This window comes from Coregonus clupeaformis, chromosome 8 (genome assembly GCF_020615455.1).
Source record: "Coregonus clupeaformis isolate EN_2021a chromosome 8, ASM2061545v1, whole genome shotgun sequence".
NCBI classification, from domain to species: domain Eukaryota; kingdom Metazoa; phylum Chordata; class Actinopteri; order Salmoniformes; family Salmonidae; genus Coregonus; species Coregonus clupeaformis.
In genome coordinates, this window is record NC_059199.1 from 64,961,665 (window position 1) to 64,977,137 (window position 15,473).

The 15,473-nt window shown below is 40.9% G+C and overlaps 1 protein-coding gene across 1 annotated transcript; it reads right to left on the minus strand.

Moving 5' to 3' along the window:
- Positions 1 to 365: 365 nt before the first annotated feature.
- LOC121543845 (proteoglycan 4) lies at positions 366 to 14,086 on the minus strand. Its single transcript, XM_041853986.1, has 5 exons — positions 14,028 to 14,086; positions 1,690 to 1,839; positions 1,363 to 1,479; positions 1,139 to 1,246; positions 366 to 990 (listed from the first exon to the last, which is right to left on the minus strand). Exons 1-5 carry the CDS (start codon positions 14,084 to 14,086, stop codon positions 366 to 368), a joined length of 1,059 nt encoding a protein of 352 aa, XP_041709920.1.
- Between the last annotated feature and the right edge of the window lie 1,387 nt (positions 14,087 to 15,473).

Below are 15,473 nucleotides of genomic sequence, written 5' to 3' on the forward strand. Positions count from 1 at the left end.
AGTTTTTTGTGTACAGCTGTCTTTGTAAGTAGTATTGAAAGATAATGTTTGGACCACTGTTAGTTGTAAGAACAAGAACTGTAATGTAATGTACAAAGTGCACACATTTGAAAGAGGTATATTCGTTTTTTAACAATGCATTTAATGTCAACTTAAACAACATGACGAAAAGGGCTTTTAAGAAAATGTTCCTTTGTTTGCAAAAACATCCACAAAGGAAATATGTATTATTTAATGTATGTATACCTGAATATGTATTCTACTAAACCAATATAACCAACTAGGAACTGAAAGTGGGCTTTTTTTTTTACCACAAACCACTAACATCTCATGCTAAGCCTCCAGACCCACATATTTGACAACTTTTAACAAAACAGACTGAAGCTGACTTCCTCGTTCCACTTGTGAGTTTCGTGCCAGGCCCTGAAGCAGTTTCTGCCCGGTATGAGACAGAGGGCCACCTGACTGGCCTCACACTGCCAGATGGTTTTCACCCACTCTTTCCCCTGTTTGCACCACACACAGGCCTTCCTGCCCTGGGTGGCCCTCTGTGACCGACAGACAGACAAGGGGTTGTTCAGCGGGACAGGGCAGCACCTCGCCCCCTTCTTCTTCCTCCTCTCAGTGGGGGTGGGAACGGCCGTACCACTGCACCTGGCCCTCTTCCTGTCCTTCTTCCTCAACTTCTTCCTCTCAGGGGATGTGGAAAAGGCTGCACCGCTGGATGGGGATGTGGCTACACCTGACTTCAAGGTAGGGCTTGTCGCTACCTTAGATCTCAAGGTACGTGTAGTTATACCTATCTCACAGGTAGGCGCTGTGGCTGAAGGTGGCCTACGTCTAGTCTTCACTGGGTTAGGGGTCCAGGGGCTGGGAGGACATCTGGATCTCTTCACTTGCTGAGTGGCTGGTGGGCCAGGGATTATTTTCTTCTTTGACTTCCTGGTGTCTAGAGGTTCAGAGAGAGGGGCTGGAGCTGGCTCCAACTTCCTGAGGTAGAACATGATAGAACAGACACAAATTAAACGAAAATCTTAGAACAGACAACAATGTGGACAATATAATCTGAAAATAAGAAATTGAGATTCAACTGACTACATAATAGTGTGACTATTGTATGAAATAACTAGTGAGTGACCTGGTCCTCTTCAGTCTCTTTGTGGCAGGTGGACCTGGGATCTCCATCTCCTTTGACTTCATGCTCTCTGGTGGCTCAGAGCGAGGGGCTGGGGCTGGCTCCAACTTTCTGAGGTAGAATAGACACAAAATAAAATATGGACAATGTGGAACTACAAATTGGGATTCAACTATCTAATGGCGTGAATATAGTATGAAATAACTATGACTAGAGTGTAACCTGACCTGGTCCTCTTCAGTCGCTTTCTGGCAGGTGGGTTGAAGATTGCCGCTTTCTGCTGTGGCTCGCTGGTCTCTGCTGGCTCAGACAGAGGGTCTGGGTCTGGCTCTGGCTCAGACTTCCTGAGGGAGGTGGCACTCACAAATCATGAATTGTTCATTTAATTTAATTGTGTGACTCCGTTACTCACAGGGTTGGGAAAAGGCACTTTCTCCTTGGGGTGGTATTGGGGCTAAAACAATGGAAATGGGTTTAGATGCATGTCAGGTGTGTAAATTTGATTTTTTTATAACAAAAACAAGAACTGAGCATTTAGAATGTTTGAGACTTGCCTACTGATCTCAGTTGGGCCATCATTACACTTCTCTGCATCCTTTGTGACAGGTGGTCTGAGGATAGTCTTCTTCTTCTTCTTTGACATCCTGGTCTCTGGTGGTTCTCTGGTGGAGTCGGACACAGGGACCGGAGCTGCATCCTCCTCCCTGAGAGAGGAACTGTATTACAATAACTGAGTTGGTAGACTCAGTGATATGACGTAGATGCAGAAGGTAAACAGCATAGTAGCGTTGAAGCGAAAGGCTCAACTTCTTCCGCTGTTTTGGTCCCCTGGCTACCATGCTGTAACAGCGTGAAGCAAACCCGTGCACATGCGCAGATACTGTGTGTGCCTGTGTGAGAGCGGTGCCAAAAGCCCTGGTCTGCCTTAGAAAGCCTATACAAATTATGATAGCCAGAATGGCCCCCAATTTCTTTTTAAACAGCTGGGCTCTAAAATGTGTTTTCTTTTAAAGTTCGCTAGTGGGTTCGATCCCCGGGACCACCCATACACAAAAATGTATGCACGCATGACTGTAAGTCGCTTTGGATAAAAGCGTCTGCTAAATGGCAATATATATATATATATATATATATATATATATATATATACAAATCGATATATTTAATTAAATAGTGATCCATTCTGACTACCAGTCATCACACAGGACCATGTCCTGACACAGACCAATCACAGGCCGGCAGGCTATGAAGAGGCGTGCGCCGTGTCTCAGGCAGGATGAAAACGACTACATCGAACATGACTCTTTGCTAATTATGGCCACTTTCTTATGATCCTTCGTGATTTTGGTGCCATTCAGCCCCATTAGGCAGGTCATGACTAGAAGGGATACAGCTTTTGACAAATTAATATACAATTTTACTCCGTAGCAGGTTAGGATAACTTACACAGCAGGTTAGGAGAATTAACATAGCAGGTTTGGACAATTAGGTTAAGGTTAGGAAAAGGGTTAGGGTTAGTTACCTAAAATAAAATAAAAAATCAACTTTTGATGTTAATTTGACAAAAGCTGTAACCTTCTAGCCATGACCCATTCAGCAATATGGGGCGCTTCAAATTCAAATACTTCCGGCTTCATGAGCCATCGGCAGTTTTCCATAGGGATACGTGGATGACGTCGGCGCTATCGTTATCTAATGGTTTTAATGTCTATGGGGAGGAAAGTCTTGCATCTGGCTCATCTCAATATCTGTGGTGCTGCTCGTGACAACGTCATTTCGCTGAGTCTACTTTTAATATAGAAAACAGTACAGTACAGGCACGTGTAGCCTATTAATTCATGCGTGTTATTGTTACTCACAGGTCAAGAGGTGGTGTAGTGTATTAAGATTATGACTTGGTGAATGTTTTCTAGTGGAACCTGAGGAGATGTTTATTTTAGTTCAAAGAGAGCCGTTTTTAGGGTGACGCCCCAGGGAAGACAGGTGATTGGACAGCAGAGGGAGCAACCCATATTTTTGCATACCTTATAAGTATAGGCTAGAGACAGAGGGGGTTAGAACAGACATATTATCTTTGGACACTGTTCTCCAGACCCTGCAGGCGTCTGTAACCTTATGCTGAAAATCTTGTGATATAAATAAAACGTATAATCAAAGTACAGCCTAAGCGGACTCTTTGTTTGACAGCAATAATTACCAGCATTAACTCGACACTACAAATGGGGGCTCGTCCGGGATCGGTCTGCATCTTTCTTGTGTTCCATTCATGAGCCGCGAGGTGACTCCCGCTCAAGCCGGCTATAAGGTGAGATTCCTCACAAATTTTGGGCGCTAGTTGGTTCGCTGGCTTATGGGTGTGCGCTGGGGAAGATGTACCGTGTAAATTACTTGTGTGTGCTGATGTGGTTTTGTTGCTGTCGACTAAGGGTCTGTCATAATTATTCTACATTTTGTTTGCAATGGTAAACGGCGCAAATAGGGGGGAGTGTCTATAGAAATAGGCTTGAATAGGAATTCTAGAGCAATCGATGGTAGTGAATAAGGCAGATATACAAGGCAGATATACAAGGCAGATATACAAGGCAGATGTACAAGGCAGAGATACGTATACACATTAGGGCATTGCAAATCTGGTAAAGACCTCTGAAACGGGGCGACCTATAGGGTGGGCCGAAAATCCTGATAACGCGTTCGGTGTGATTAGGTGAGTCCTGGGGACTCTGGAGTGTGGTTATATATTCTATTGCAAGTTACTGCTCATCTTGTATCCGACGGGGTATCTGTTTGGGGAAACCTCTCATAGAATATCCAGAACTCACAGCATCATAAAAGGTAGGGACTAAGACAAAGAAAAAGGCGCAATACAGGTTACATTGCTACAGGTTGCACGCCACATGTTACATACAGGCTAAGGCTAAATGCTAATGCTAATTGTGCTACATGCTGCATGCTAACATGTGACCTTAGAGGGCCATTGCGATGGAATAAAGCCTCTTAAATTATGTTTGTGTGTGTAGAATTTAAGTTCTATGCTTTGTGAGCTCTGTTAAATGTTGTTTGACTATGAGGAGAAAACAGAGTTACAGCGGGACTGTTAACTGTCTGTTTGGGTTGGGGAGAGAGCTGAGAAGCTCCCTTCCACGGTGAAATCGTATTGGTAAATGTACTGCGCATGCGTGTGATTTTACGGCACTAGATTACGACACGTTTGATTTTACGGCACTAGATTACGACACGTTTGATTTTACGGCACTCGATTACGACACGTTTGATTTTACGGCACTACATTACGACACGTTTGATTTTACGGCACTAGATTACGACACGTTTGATTTTACGGCACTACATTACGACACGTTTGATTTTACGGCACTAGATTACGACACGTTTGATTTTACGGCACTACATTACGACACGTTTGATTTTACGGCACTACATTACGACACGTTTGATTTTACGGCACTACATTACGACACGTTTGATTTTACGGCACTACATTACGACACGTTTGATTTTACGGCACTACATTACGACACGTTTGATTTTACGGCACTACATTACGACACGTTTGATTTTACGGCACTACATTACGACACGTTTGATTTTACGGCACTAGATTACGACACGTTTGATTTTACGGCACTACATTACGACACGTTTGATTTTACGGCACTAGATTACGACACGCTTTGATTTTACGGCACTACATTACGACACGTTTGATTTTACGGCACTAGATTACGACACGTTTGATTTTACGGCACTACATTACGACACGTTTGATTTTACGGCACTACATTACGACACGTTTGATTTTACGGCACTACATTACGACACGTTTGATTTTACGGCACTACATTACGACACGTTTGATTTTACGGCACTACATTACGACACGTGGGATTTTCCTACACTACATTACGACACGTGTGATTTTACGACACTAGAGTGACGTAGGGGTAAATAGGTCCTCTGCTACACGGTGCTGTGGGGAGACACAGACGAAGGAACAAAGAGGAGAGATTTGAACACGAATGGAATGTTCTAGTTGTTACATCGGCTGTTTGAAGATGAAACTATTTGTTGAGATCTATTGAATTTATAAATTAGATATATGTTGACGGATTAAAATAAATAAAATAAAATGACGGATTAAAATAAATAAATAAATGTTATTGAGCTATCTATAATTATTCCTGAGTTAATTCTTAGAGCGAATGTGACTGGAGGAATATTGAATGGTTGAAGTGACTCGGTGATTGCATAAACTGCTAAATTCTTGTCTGTTTCTATGCTCTTTTGTCATATGAGAGAAAATAGGAACGATAGGAGGAACGAGGAGAGAGAGAGAAAGAGAGGAGGTGCTGACGTGTACATCACGTGACAAGAGGTGACGCGACAGAGGATCGAGTCAAAAGGTTTTGGTGCTGTTCTGTTTACAAGATCTTCCCCTACAGGATATTTGATGTTATGACAATTTCACAGAGACTTGGCAAAAGACTGATTGAATAAAATTTGCATTTTGGAGTTTCTGTGAATGAGTGGGTTTGATTACAGTTTTGTTGGAAATCGAGTACTAACATTATTCTGTAAAATTAAGATAATTGGATGCTTATTAAGCAATGGGATTTATGAGTACTGTAGTGTTGCTGGATTATAGATATTATACATACCACCTTCAATCAGGAGGGGTAAGATAGCCACTAATTGATAAATTGGTAAAATAGGAAATAGAAATAAAAAAATTTTTTTTGGGAATATTCATTAATTATTTTTGAATATTCATATTTTTATTGATTGATTTTTGTTGTTTGGATTAAAAAAAAAAAAAAAATTTTTTTTTTTTTTAGTTTATATTAAAAATTAAAGGGAGGAAGCCATAGGCTATATAGTCTAAAATAAAATAATTCACAATAAAGGAATATAAAAGAGTTGTTACAATGGGGAGAAAGGACAGCAAGGCTATGAAAGTCATTACACCGGTTGATATAGTTGAAAATAGTAATCCTTTAGTTAAGGGTATTGCGAGGTTATCCGGCAAATGGAACAAACGTTGGCCTGACATTGAACAACCATGGCCAGTGGAAGGGACTCTTAACCCTGACGTCATCAACATCATGAAAGTGCTTCTGTCAATTTACAAGGCAGATCAAAAGAAGGGGGAAAAAAAGGGAACAACGTAAAGAAAAGAGACAAAGAGAGCTGGGTGTTCTTAAGCTGTTTGAAGATGAAGGACAAAAACTGATGAAAGATACCAACGATAAGAGAAACAAAGGTATAGAGAAAATGCTAAAGGGAGAGAAGGCGACAGAAAAACTAAGGGCAGAAGTCAGTATACCTTTCTCACATACGGATTTAGCAAAAAGACCCCCACCTTATGAGAAGGAAGTAGAGCTTAGGGATGTTTATCCTCAGCTTCCAGTGATCATCCAGGAGGGTGATTATTGCATCAGAGATGAAGATGAACGAATAATAGAGAGAGGACAAGCAGAAACGACCATAAAAATGCATCCAAACTCCAAAAGTAAAAAGAAAACGAGATGTCTGGAAACTAAGGGTGGAATGAGGTTAAGTAGGATGGAACTGGATGAGGACGATGATGATGATCAGAGTGATTGAGAAGAGATCATGGGTGGATATGACTCTGTGATCAGAAGGAAGTTGGCAAGAGAGGAAAGAAGAAGGATACTAGAGATTTGATCTCTGATGGAAGTTGAAGGAAGAAGAAGGATACTAGAGATTCGATCTCTGAGGAAAGCAAAGATGAAGACAGCGATGAAGATTTGGAGATTAAAGGTGCTTCATATTCAAGAGGATTTTATCCAACAATGATTAGCAAAGAAGAAATAGAAAGAGATATAGACCGATGTGTATCATGCCTGGATAAAGCGAATAGTTTAGAAGAAGAAACTGCTGAGGAAAAGGATCCCAAGAATTGGAGGAGAAGAATACATTGAGGCCAAGGAAAGAGAGAAAAGTAAGAAGATGATGGAAGATGATATTTTGAGGACAAAACTTAGAATATAAGCTGTTGAAGAATACTGATATGTCAACAACAAGAAAGAACATGACCAAGAAACTCTCAGAAAACTCAATCAAATACAACTGGTGGAGAATAAGAAGGAGAATAAACAAGCTTTGGTTATGAAGAATCAGAGTGAACCAAATCAACAATCACTGCTACAGCTTCAACTGAACAAGGTCAAATGCAATTGTACCAGCCACCAAGGGCGGTACCAGTTGTTCCATATCCACAGCCAGTTTCTGGACAGACACAGAATTGGAGAGGAAGAGGACGAGAAGGCTTAGAAGGAGGAGGAAGGTTTCAGCTACACTTCCAGCAACTTTCAGAAGCGTGTTATAATTGTGGACAGGTTGGTCACTTTACCTGTGAGTGCAATGCGCCAGGAGGAAACAACAGAGGGAATTTCTGAGGAAGATAAAGGAACAAGTGAAGATCACCTGTTCTCCAGGTGAACCCTTAAAGGAGCAAGGATTCTAGAGTGCCTAGAAGATCCGAAGGGGGGTGTCAGATGATAGCACCAATTAGGGAAGAAAAATATCCAACAATTGAAGTGAAAACAAAGGACTAGGAGCGGATAAATTGGGAAAAGTTTTTCTGGTCACTCATGGAGTAGACTTGGAAGACAAAATTACGCTTCAGGATGTAATTTTGATGCAGGAAGCTGCTTCTATGATCGACAAACAGCTATGGCTAGACCGAGGAGCGGTCAAAGATGCTACTGGTCTGTGGAGAAACCATGAGGGGTTGATAGTAGCGCCTCTAGACCTCTTAGGTCTGATGATTCAGGAAGCACATGGGTTAGCTCATGTTGCGAGGGGGGAGGTTAACAGAAAGATCACAAAGGAATATGGTTTTTGGGCTCCATATTTGTTTGAACAAATTGATTATATGATAGGAAGGTGCACAATCGGTCTGAAAAATAATGTTCGAAAAGGTGTAACTGTTCATCCGGGTTACATTCCTACACCAAAAGGTCCTATGCGTGAGTTGGTTATTGACTTTGTTGATATGATAAAACCAGTTGATGGGAAAAGATACATGTTGGTGGTTGTAGATAGATTTTCACGATGGACGGAGGCTTGTCCAACCAAGCGTAAAGATGCTCAGTCGGTTGCCAAGTTCTTGTGTAAAGAAGTCATAAGCAGGTGGGGATTACCCGATCGAATATCCTCAGACAATGGAAGGGAATTTGTGGATAAATCAGTTAAATTGATGTTGCAAAAATTGGGAATTAAGCAGCGTCTTGGAGCAGTTTATCACCCACAAAGTCAAGGGATGTGTGAAAGAATGAACGGTGTCTTGAAAAATTGCATTGTGAAGATTTGTCAGCATACGGGTCTAAACTGGATAGCGGCGCTTCCTTTAGCACTAATGGTGTGTCGCTCAAGTGAGTTGCGTGATCTACGTATGACACCCCATGAGTTGGTAACAGGAAGAAGGATGCCTACGCCTTGTTTGCGAACAAGCGGAAAGGGTCCAAGCTTGGCTCTGTTGGAAGATGAAATGAGAGCGTACGTTACATATATGGCCAATTTTCATAAAAAGTTGTCCACATATGTTTCTGACAGGCAAAGACAAGAAGAGGTGCAGGAGGAGCTTGAGGAGGAAAAGAGGAATACAGTACAACCGGGGGACAAAGTATTCGTAAAGGTATTCAGAAGGAAGTGGTATAACGAACGTCGTGAAGGACCATTTGAAGTGGTTCGTAGTACTGGAACAGCTGTCCAGGTTAAGGGGTCTCCTACGTGGTATCATTTGTCACATTGTGTTAAAGCGCCTGGAGAAGAGGTGCCACGCGCAGAGAGAGAGGATGGAGATAGGGGAGAACAGGAAGAGGGAGAGATTATCAATGTTGGGGATAACGTTGATGATAATGTTTACACTTCTGATGATGCCAGAGATGACTATGCAATGGATGGAAAGGAAAGGGGATTTGGGGAAATTGATTTTCAATACGTCCCAGAAGCAACAGGGAATATTTCAGTGGAATGTGAAGCAGCAGAGAGCACCAAGGGCAACTCTGTTACAGGAGAAGCTAGTGATTCAATTAGACAAAGTAGGCCTAGACCAGTTAGGGAGAAAAGTCAGACCAAAACGTTACGAAAACTAGGGTTGAAGTAACTCTAGGACAGTCAGCTCAGCTCCCATGTAAGTGCACGAGAGAGAACAGTGGTGAAGGGAAATTTAGAGTTCAGTGGGAAGATAGATATGGCAGGAGTTTAGATCTGTTAGAAGCAATTGCATTGAGAAAGTATGCGTTGCTGAATGATGAGAGAAGAATGAAGATTGAGGGTGATTGCGGTATCTATATTTACAATTCCCAGCAGGAAGAACAAGGTGATTATAAATGTATTTTTTATAATCAACAGGTTGAAAGTGAGGGATTAGAGTTAGGACTGATAGTTAATGTAGTGACACTAGTGGTGATAGATGGAAATACAAGTCAAGAGTTCAAAGCTTTAGGGAGAATGGATGAAGTAACAACAATGACATCAACACTTCAGCATATTAAAACAACTGTGAGAAGCAATTCAACTCTTTCAACATTGATAGTTATTAAAGCCATAAATATATCGCATTTGATAACAAGGGAACCAATAGCTCCAGCACCAATTTTAGAAGAAAAGACTGTTATTAGGGTTAGGATGGGTGATACAGCTCATCTTCCTTGTAGCTGTGAGAGATGGAATGGGGGAGGGGACGTTCCTCCCACATGGAGAGATAATTATGGAGAAGAAGTATTGTTATCAGGACCAGATGTAGAAGTTGTGCCCCCTAGTCAAAGGAAATATATTTTGTACAACGATATGAAGTGGAAGAGGGTTATGAGTGATTGTTCACTTATTTTGCGTAATGTTACAGAGAAGCATATGGGAGAATATATGTGTACTTATCTAGTGCAAGCATTAAAATTTGTTCCGGTTAAGAATTATTGGTTAAAGGGCTATGTAATTCATAAAGTGACGCTTATAATGGAAGAGTGGAAGTCTGTTGAAGCTTCTACAGTCACCAAAGGAGTTCAGGAGAAGTATATTACAGTAGCCACTCCAACAGTAAATAATACACAGAGGATATCGGTAGCTTTCCCACTAGAAGTAGTTAAGGGTGTTAATACATCAACTAAATCAACTACTTTAATGGTAACTTTGGAAGGGATTAATGGTACGACGGCAATAACAAATGTAGGAAGTATGACACAGACACCAACAACAACTTTTCTGAAATTAAAGGATGTAGCAAGAGTGACTCAGGAGTTTATGATACGGATGGAGAGTGCTGTCAATGGTAGTAAGGATAGGGTTAAAATAGGAGAGCAGATGGTGGTAGAGAAGAATATAGATTCATCTGAAATAGTGCAAGATACTATCATGGAGGTACAGGATGAGTTCTTTGATTTCAACATAACATCAGAAGATACATCTGATCAATACCGCTCGTTAGGGAAAAGAGAAACTAAATGGAAAGCCTATGGATTTGATTCTTCTGTTTTGAAGATTAAAGATGAATGGGCAGGTAGAAATCTTTGGTTCCAACAGTTAACTCATTCTGTAAGATCAGTGAGGAATCTTGAGGGTCCATGTCTGTTGAGAATTCCAGCACCAGGCACGTGGGGTTCCATTTTAGAGACGGTCGCTCAACCTCTATCGAGTACGTGTCAATCTTATGCTTTGTCATGGCTGTTGTATCAGCAACAATCATTAACAGATAAAATAATGTCGTTGTCAAAACATTTGTTTAAGCCTAGGTTTAGGTGTTCTTGGTTAAATGAATTACCCTATGTGAATTTGTTAGATGGGAAGGAAAATCAGGTAATAGCGAACCCTGAAGCATTGGAGGTGAAACCAGTGAGGGCTAAAAGTTGTTTTTGTTCTAATAAAACATATGATGGAAAGGGTATGTTCATGGGAATATCAGATTGTGATGATTATATGATGACTTTGGGTAAGCATGAACATAAGGTTAGGGATGAGAAATATAATGTTACTTTTTATGTTCCCGTTAGTAAGAACAGCAGGACTTTGATGGTGGAAGATCAGATTTTGCCTGGCAATGTGACTATTGGGAATTTTTTGAGATATTTGGTGGGTTTGTGGTGATAAAGCATATATATTATTACCCTATGGATGGACAGGATGTTGTTACATGTCAACGTTGAAGCTTCCATATGAGGCTTTTACCATTAAAAGAGGGGTAGCACCGGACACAGATAAATCTGAATCTAGGTTTGGAAATAGGGTGAAAAGAGACATGGCGACATTTCATAGTCTTGAAGCCTACCATTGGAGGATAAGTCTAGGAGAGAAGTGGGGACTGGGACTTTTTCCATGGTATGGTGTAACATTTTTGGCAGATCATATTGATAATATTACCTATACTTTGCAGGGGTTTGCGAATTAAACAATAAGAGGGTTTAACCTTCTGTCAAATACTCAAAGAAGTCACAGACTGACGCTGTTGAAACATGACATGGCTCTTGACTATATTTTAGCAAAACAAGGTGGCTTATGTTTGGCTATGAATCTGACGGGGGATGATTGTTATACTTTGATCCCAGATAGTTCCGATAATATCACAAGTGTTATAGATGCGTTGAAGAATATAAGGGATGCGTTTTGTAGATCTGAAGGAGCTGGATGGTCAGCGAAGACTTGGTTGCAAGATCAGTTAAGCCCAGTAGGAGCAGTGATGGTTCAGATTTTAGTTGCAGCTCTGATAGCGCTTTGTGTGATGTTTTGCTTTTGTACTTTGTTACTGACCTTTGCGAAAGCTATGATATTAAGATGGGTTGGAGTTGTGATGCCTGGAGACAACACTCAGATGCCGTTGTTGACTGTTCCTGATCTGGATGAAGATGGACAAGTGGGACTGGATGGAGTATTGATGGATAAATATCAATTTTCATTATCTTATCATTTTTCAAATGTTTTTCAATATAAGTGGGGTTTTAGTATTTTGTTATGAATCAAAGGGGGGAACTACAATGTGATTCATTTATATATCATTTTCTATATCATTTTTATATTCTTAGTTGATATTGATGTTTTAATTTGAAAGTGTTGTTTTGCAAAAGATACTGTTTGGTCTTTTCTTTTCTTCTAGAAGCATATGGGGGAATATGTAGAGATTGAAATACGCAAACAAGGACAATATGAAAGGACAATGACTGGAGGAGATGGAACAAGGAAGGTGTGGAAAGGTTCTGATTCCATCATCAACGATGCATTGGAAGAGGAGACTATGGGGGAGATGAAGTGTAGTGGACTACATTCCAGTGTCTGCAATGAAATATAGACATATTTGCATGTGTAATACATAATGTGTGTCATATTCTTATGTATTAATTTTTGTAGAATGATATTTGATGTTATTGAATAAATGTGGGGATCTTAGATGTTTTTGTTTATTTCGGGAATGCTTAGGGACATGGAGTTTAGGCAGGGATAGAGATCAACTGTAGGGTCCGATGGGTCGACCAGCCTGAGAGTGGACATTTTGGATAGTATTTTGTTTGCTGGGGCTTTCATGTGTATTTAATTGCATCATAGTTTCAAATGCATTGATAAAGATTTATGAATTGATCTGGAGTACCTAGGTGGTTGCCTGGGGCAGAGGGACCGTGAGAGAATTTTACTGTCTTGATTGATGGATGGATATTTGGAACGAAGGCTGCCAGACAGGTTTTTCGCTCTCACACTCCATAAAGATTTGTTCATATTTCATAGTAATGTATTCACACTTCATAAAGATTTGTTCATATTTCATAGAAAGGTATTTACACTCTAGAGAAAAATGTTTTTGGTTTAATGTTAAAGATACTCAATAAGATAAATTGTTACTTGTCATAATCCTATTCTGTTTGTTTTCGAGACTTTTAGTTAGTCTCGAAGGGGGAATATGTAGTGTATTAAGATTATGACTTGGTGAATGTTTTCTAGTGGAACCTGAGGGGATGTTTATTTTAGTTCAAAGAGAGCCGTTTTTAGGGTGACGCCCCAGGGAAGACAGGTGATTGGACAGCAGAGGGAGCAACCCATATTTTTGCATACCTTATAAGTATAGGCTAGAGACAGAGGGGGTTAGAACAGACATATTATCTTTGGACACTGTTCTCCAGACCCTGCAGGCATCTGTAACCTTATGCTGAAAATCTTGTGATATAAATAAAACGTATAATCAAAGTACAGCCTAAGCGGACTCTTTGTTTGACAGCAATAATTACCAGCATTAACTCGACACTACAGTGGGAAAAGCCAAAGACACCTTTTCTGTCGCCTGGTGACTTTTGGACTAAAACAAAGTAAATAGATTTAGATACGTATGTAGAGTATACCTAAAGGTAAAGGTCTTTTAATAATTACTAATTTAGTTAAAACATAAACTATTTAGGGCCAAGGCACCCACTCTGTTTGATGAGATATCGTCGGCATCATCAAAGGATCCAGAGCACCTGTGTCCAAACGTCTTCTTAAAAAGCAGATGTGCAATTTCCTACAAACTTGGCATTTTCGAAATTCTAATTTCATACCTAACCTTTAACTGAAATGGAAGCGTTGCTCTGTTATTTAATCAGTTCTGGACATGTTTGGTCCTTGCCGAGATTTTACATTTACATTTTAGTCATTTAGCAGACGCTCTTATCCAGAGCGACTTACAGTTAGTGAGTGCATACATTATTTTTTTATTTTTCATACTGGCCCCCCGTGGGAAACGAACCCACAACCCTGGTGTTGCAAACGCCATGCTCTACCAAATGAGCTACATCCCTGCATGCAAATTGGAGATGCATGCAAATTGGAGCTAACAGGTTTAAAATGCATAAAAAAGTATAAGCTAAATATAAATGTATATGCATATTTCACAACTCACCTCTTTGTCTTATTCTGGACATTATGCTTGGTCTGTCCACTCTGGTCCTCGCTTTTCATCTCCGGGAAGGACAGGTGGGCTTTTTCAGCCCGCGCTCACAATTGTTGGGGGTAAGGTCTTCGACTGGTGGCAACAGGAATAGTATCCGGTGGCCAACAACCACACAATGAATCCGCGCGCGGACTCACCGATATTGGTCAATTAGTTCCACCGCGTTTCTAATGTTCAACATAGGCTACTATCTAAAGTTAGAAAGAGTAAAATAATAGAGCAGCATTCTTAACTCAAGGTACTAAAATCTTTATTATGCACAGTTCAAATATAAATCACCTAGGTTCAAATATAAACTACCTATCTCTTCCATTGTGCAAGCGACTAGTGAATTTGAAAAGGTAGGAACATCCATCCATATTGTGTGTAGGCCTACTGTACAAAGAATTTGTGGTGTAAATTTGGTTATATATAAATAGAGACCCAAAGCCTCTCATTTAGCCTAAAACCACCTTTCTATGGGCCTGTTCCAAAGTAGCATTTAGTTGTGCAACTATATGCTATTATAGTGTGAAGCTACGAAAATAGCCTAGGCTGCTACATTAACATTTATTCTGGCAATTTGGGTAACAGGTAGGCTATGTTGTGTGTGTGTTCTGCAGCGGTTAAAACGTCATGAATTATTTTCCTGTTATCTCTTCTTTCCCGCCATGACGGTAAACGTTTTAGAACCGTGAAACACATTATTACATGATTCACGGTTCAGTTATGATGACTACCTTGTTTTAGTGTGGATCAGAACCTTGATGTAACAATGTTACAGGTAATAATGTTGCGTTCTGACCACGCCCACCCTTAATAAAGCCTAGGAATTTTCAAATGTCTTCATAGTTTGAGCAGACATGGAGAACAGCAAGGGGGACCAACCTCCTGAGAAAAATCTGATTGGGCCTTCACTACCTTTCTCAGAGGCTGTATTATTCGATGGCCAGCCAGACTGCCAGATGTGTCCCTTGGTGAACAGAGAGATGTTTGGAGGCCTTTCCTCAACACCAAGCCAGGAGCCAGGGACACCCAAGCTCAGGCGCACCAACTCTGACTTCTGCAGAGAACTGGAGTGTCAACTAAAAGGCTGCTTCGATGGTCCAGCTCTGAGCAGTGACTTCCTCTATGAAGACCCTGTCTCTCTAAAATACTATTTTTTCAAAGAGTTAGTGGATCTGGGCCTGGAGAACTCTGGGGCAACATGTTCAACCATGGAGGAGCCCCAGCCTGCTGTGACCACCACCATGCTCCTGGAGACCACCACACCTGAGCCTGGCTCTCCAAGCCCACCGCCAACTGTCTTACCTGTGGACCTGGCCGCTGAGACTGCCCCTTCCCTTCAGGAGCTCTTCCAGCCACAGATGTTCCCTGAAGTGTTCGGACCAGGCTGTGGTATAGGTAGCACTGACC

Bases quoted from the DNA above. Each gene is read 5' to 3' on its own strand.
- LOC121543845 (XM_041853986.1), bottom strand. From the start codon at position 14,086: ATGAAAAGCGAGGACCAGAGTGGACAGACCAAGCATAATGTCCAGAAT. The intron at 1,840-14,027 runs GTGAGTTGTGAA...TTCCTCTCTCAG, and splicing joins GTCCAGAATAAGACAAAGAG to GGAGGAGGATGCAGCTCCGG. The intron at 1,480-1,689 runs GCAAGTCTCAAA...CACCTCCCTCAG, and splicing joins GGCCCAACTGAGATCAGTAG to GAAGTCTGAGCCAGAGCCAG.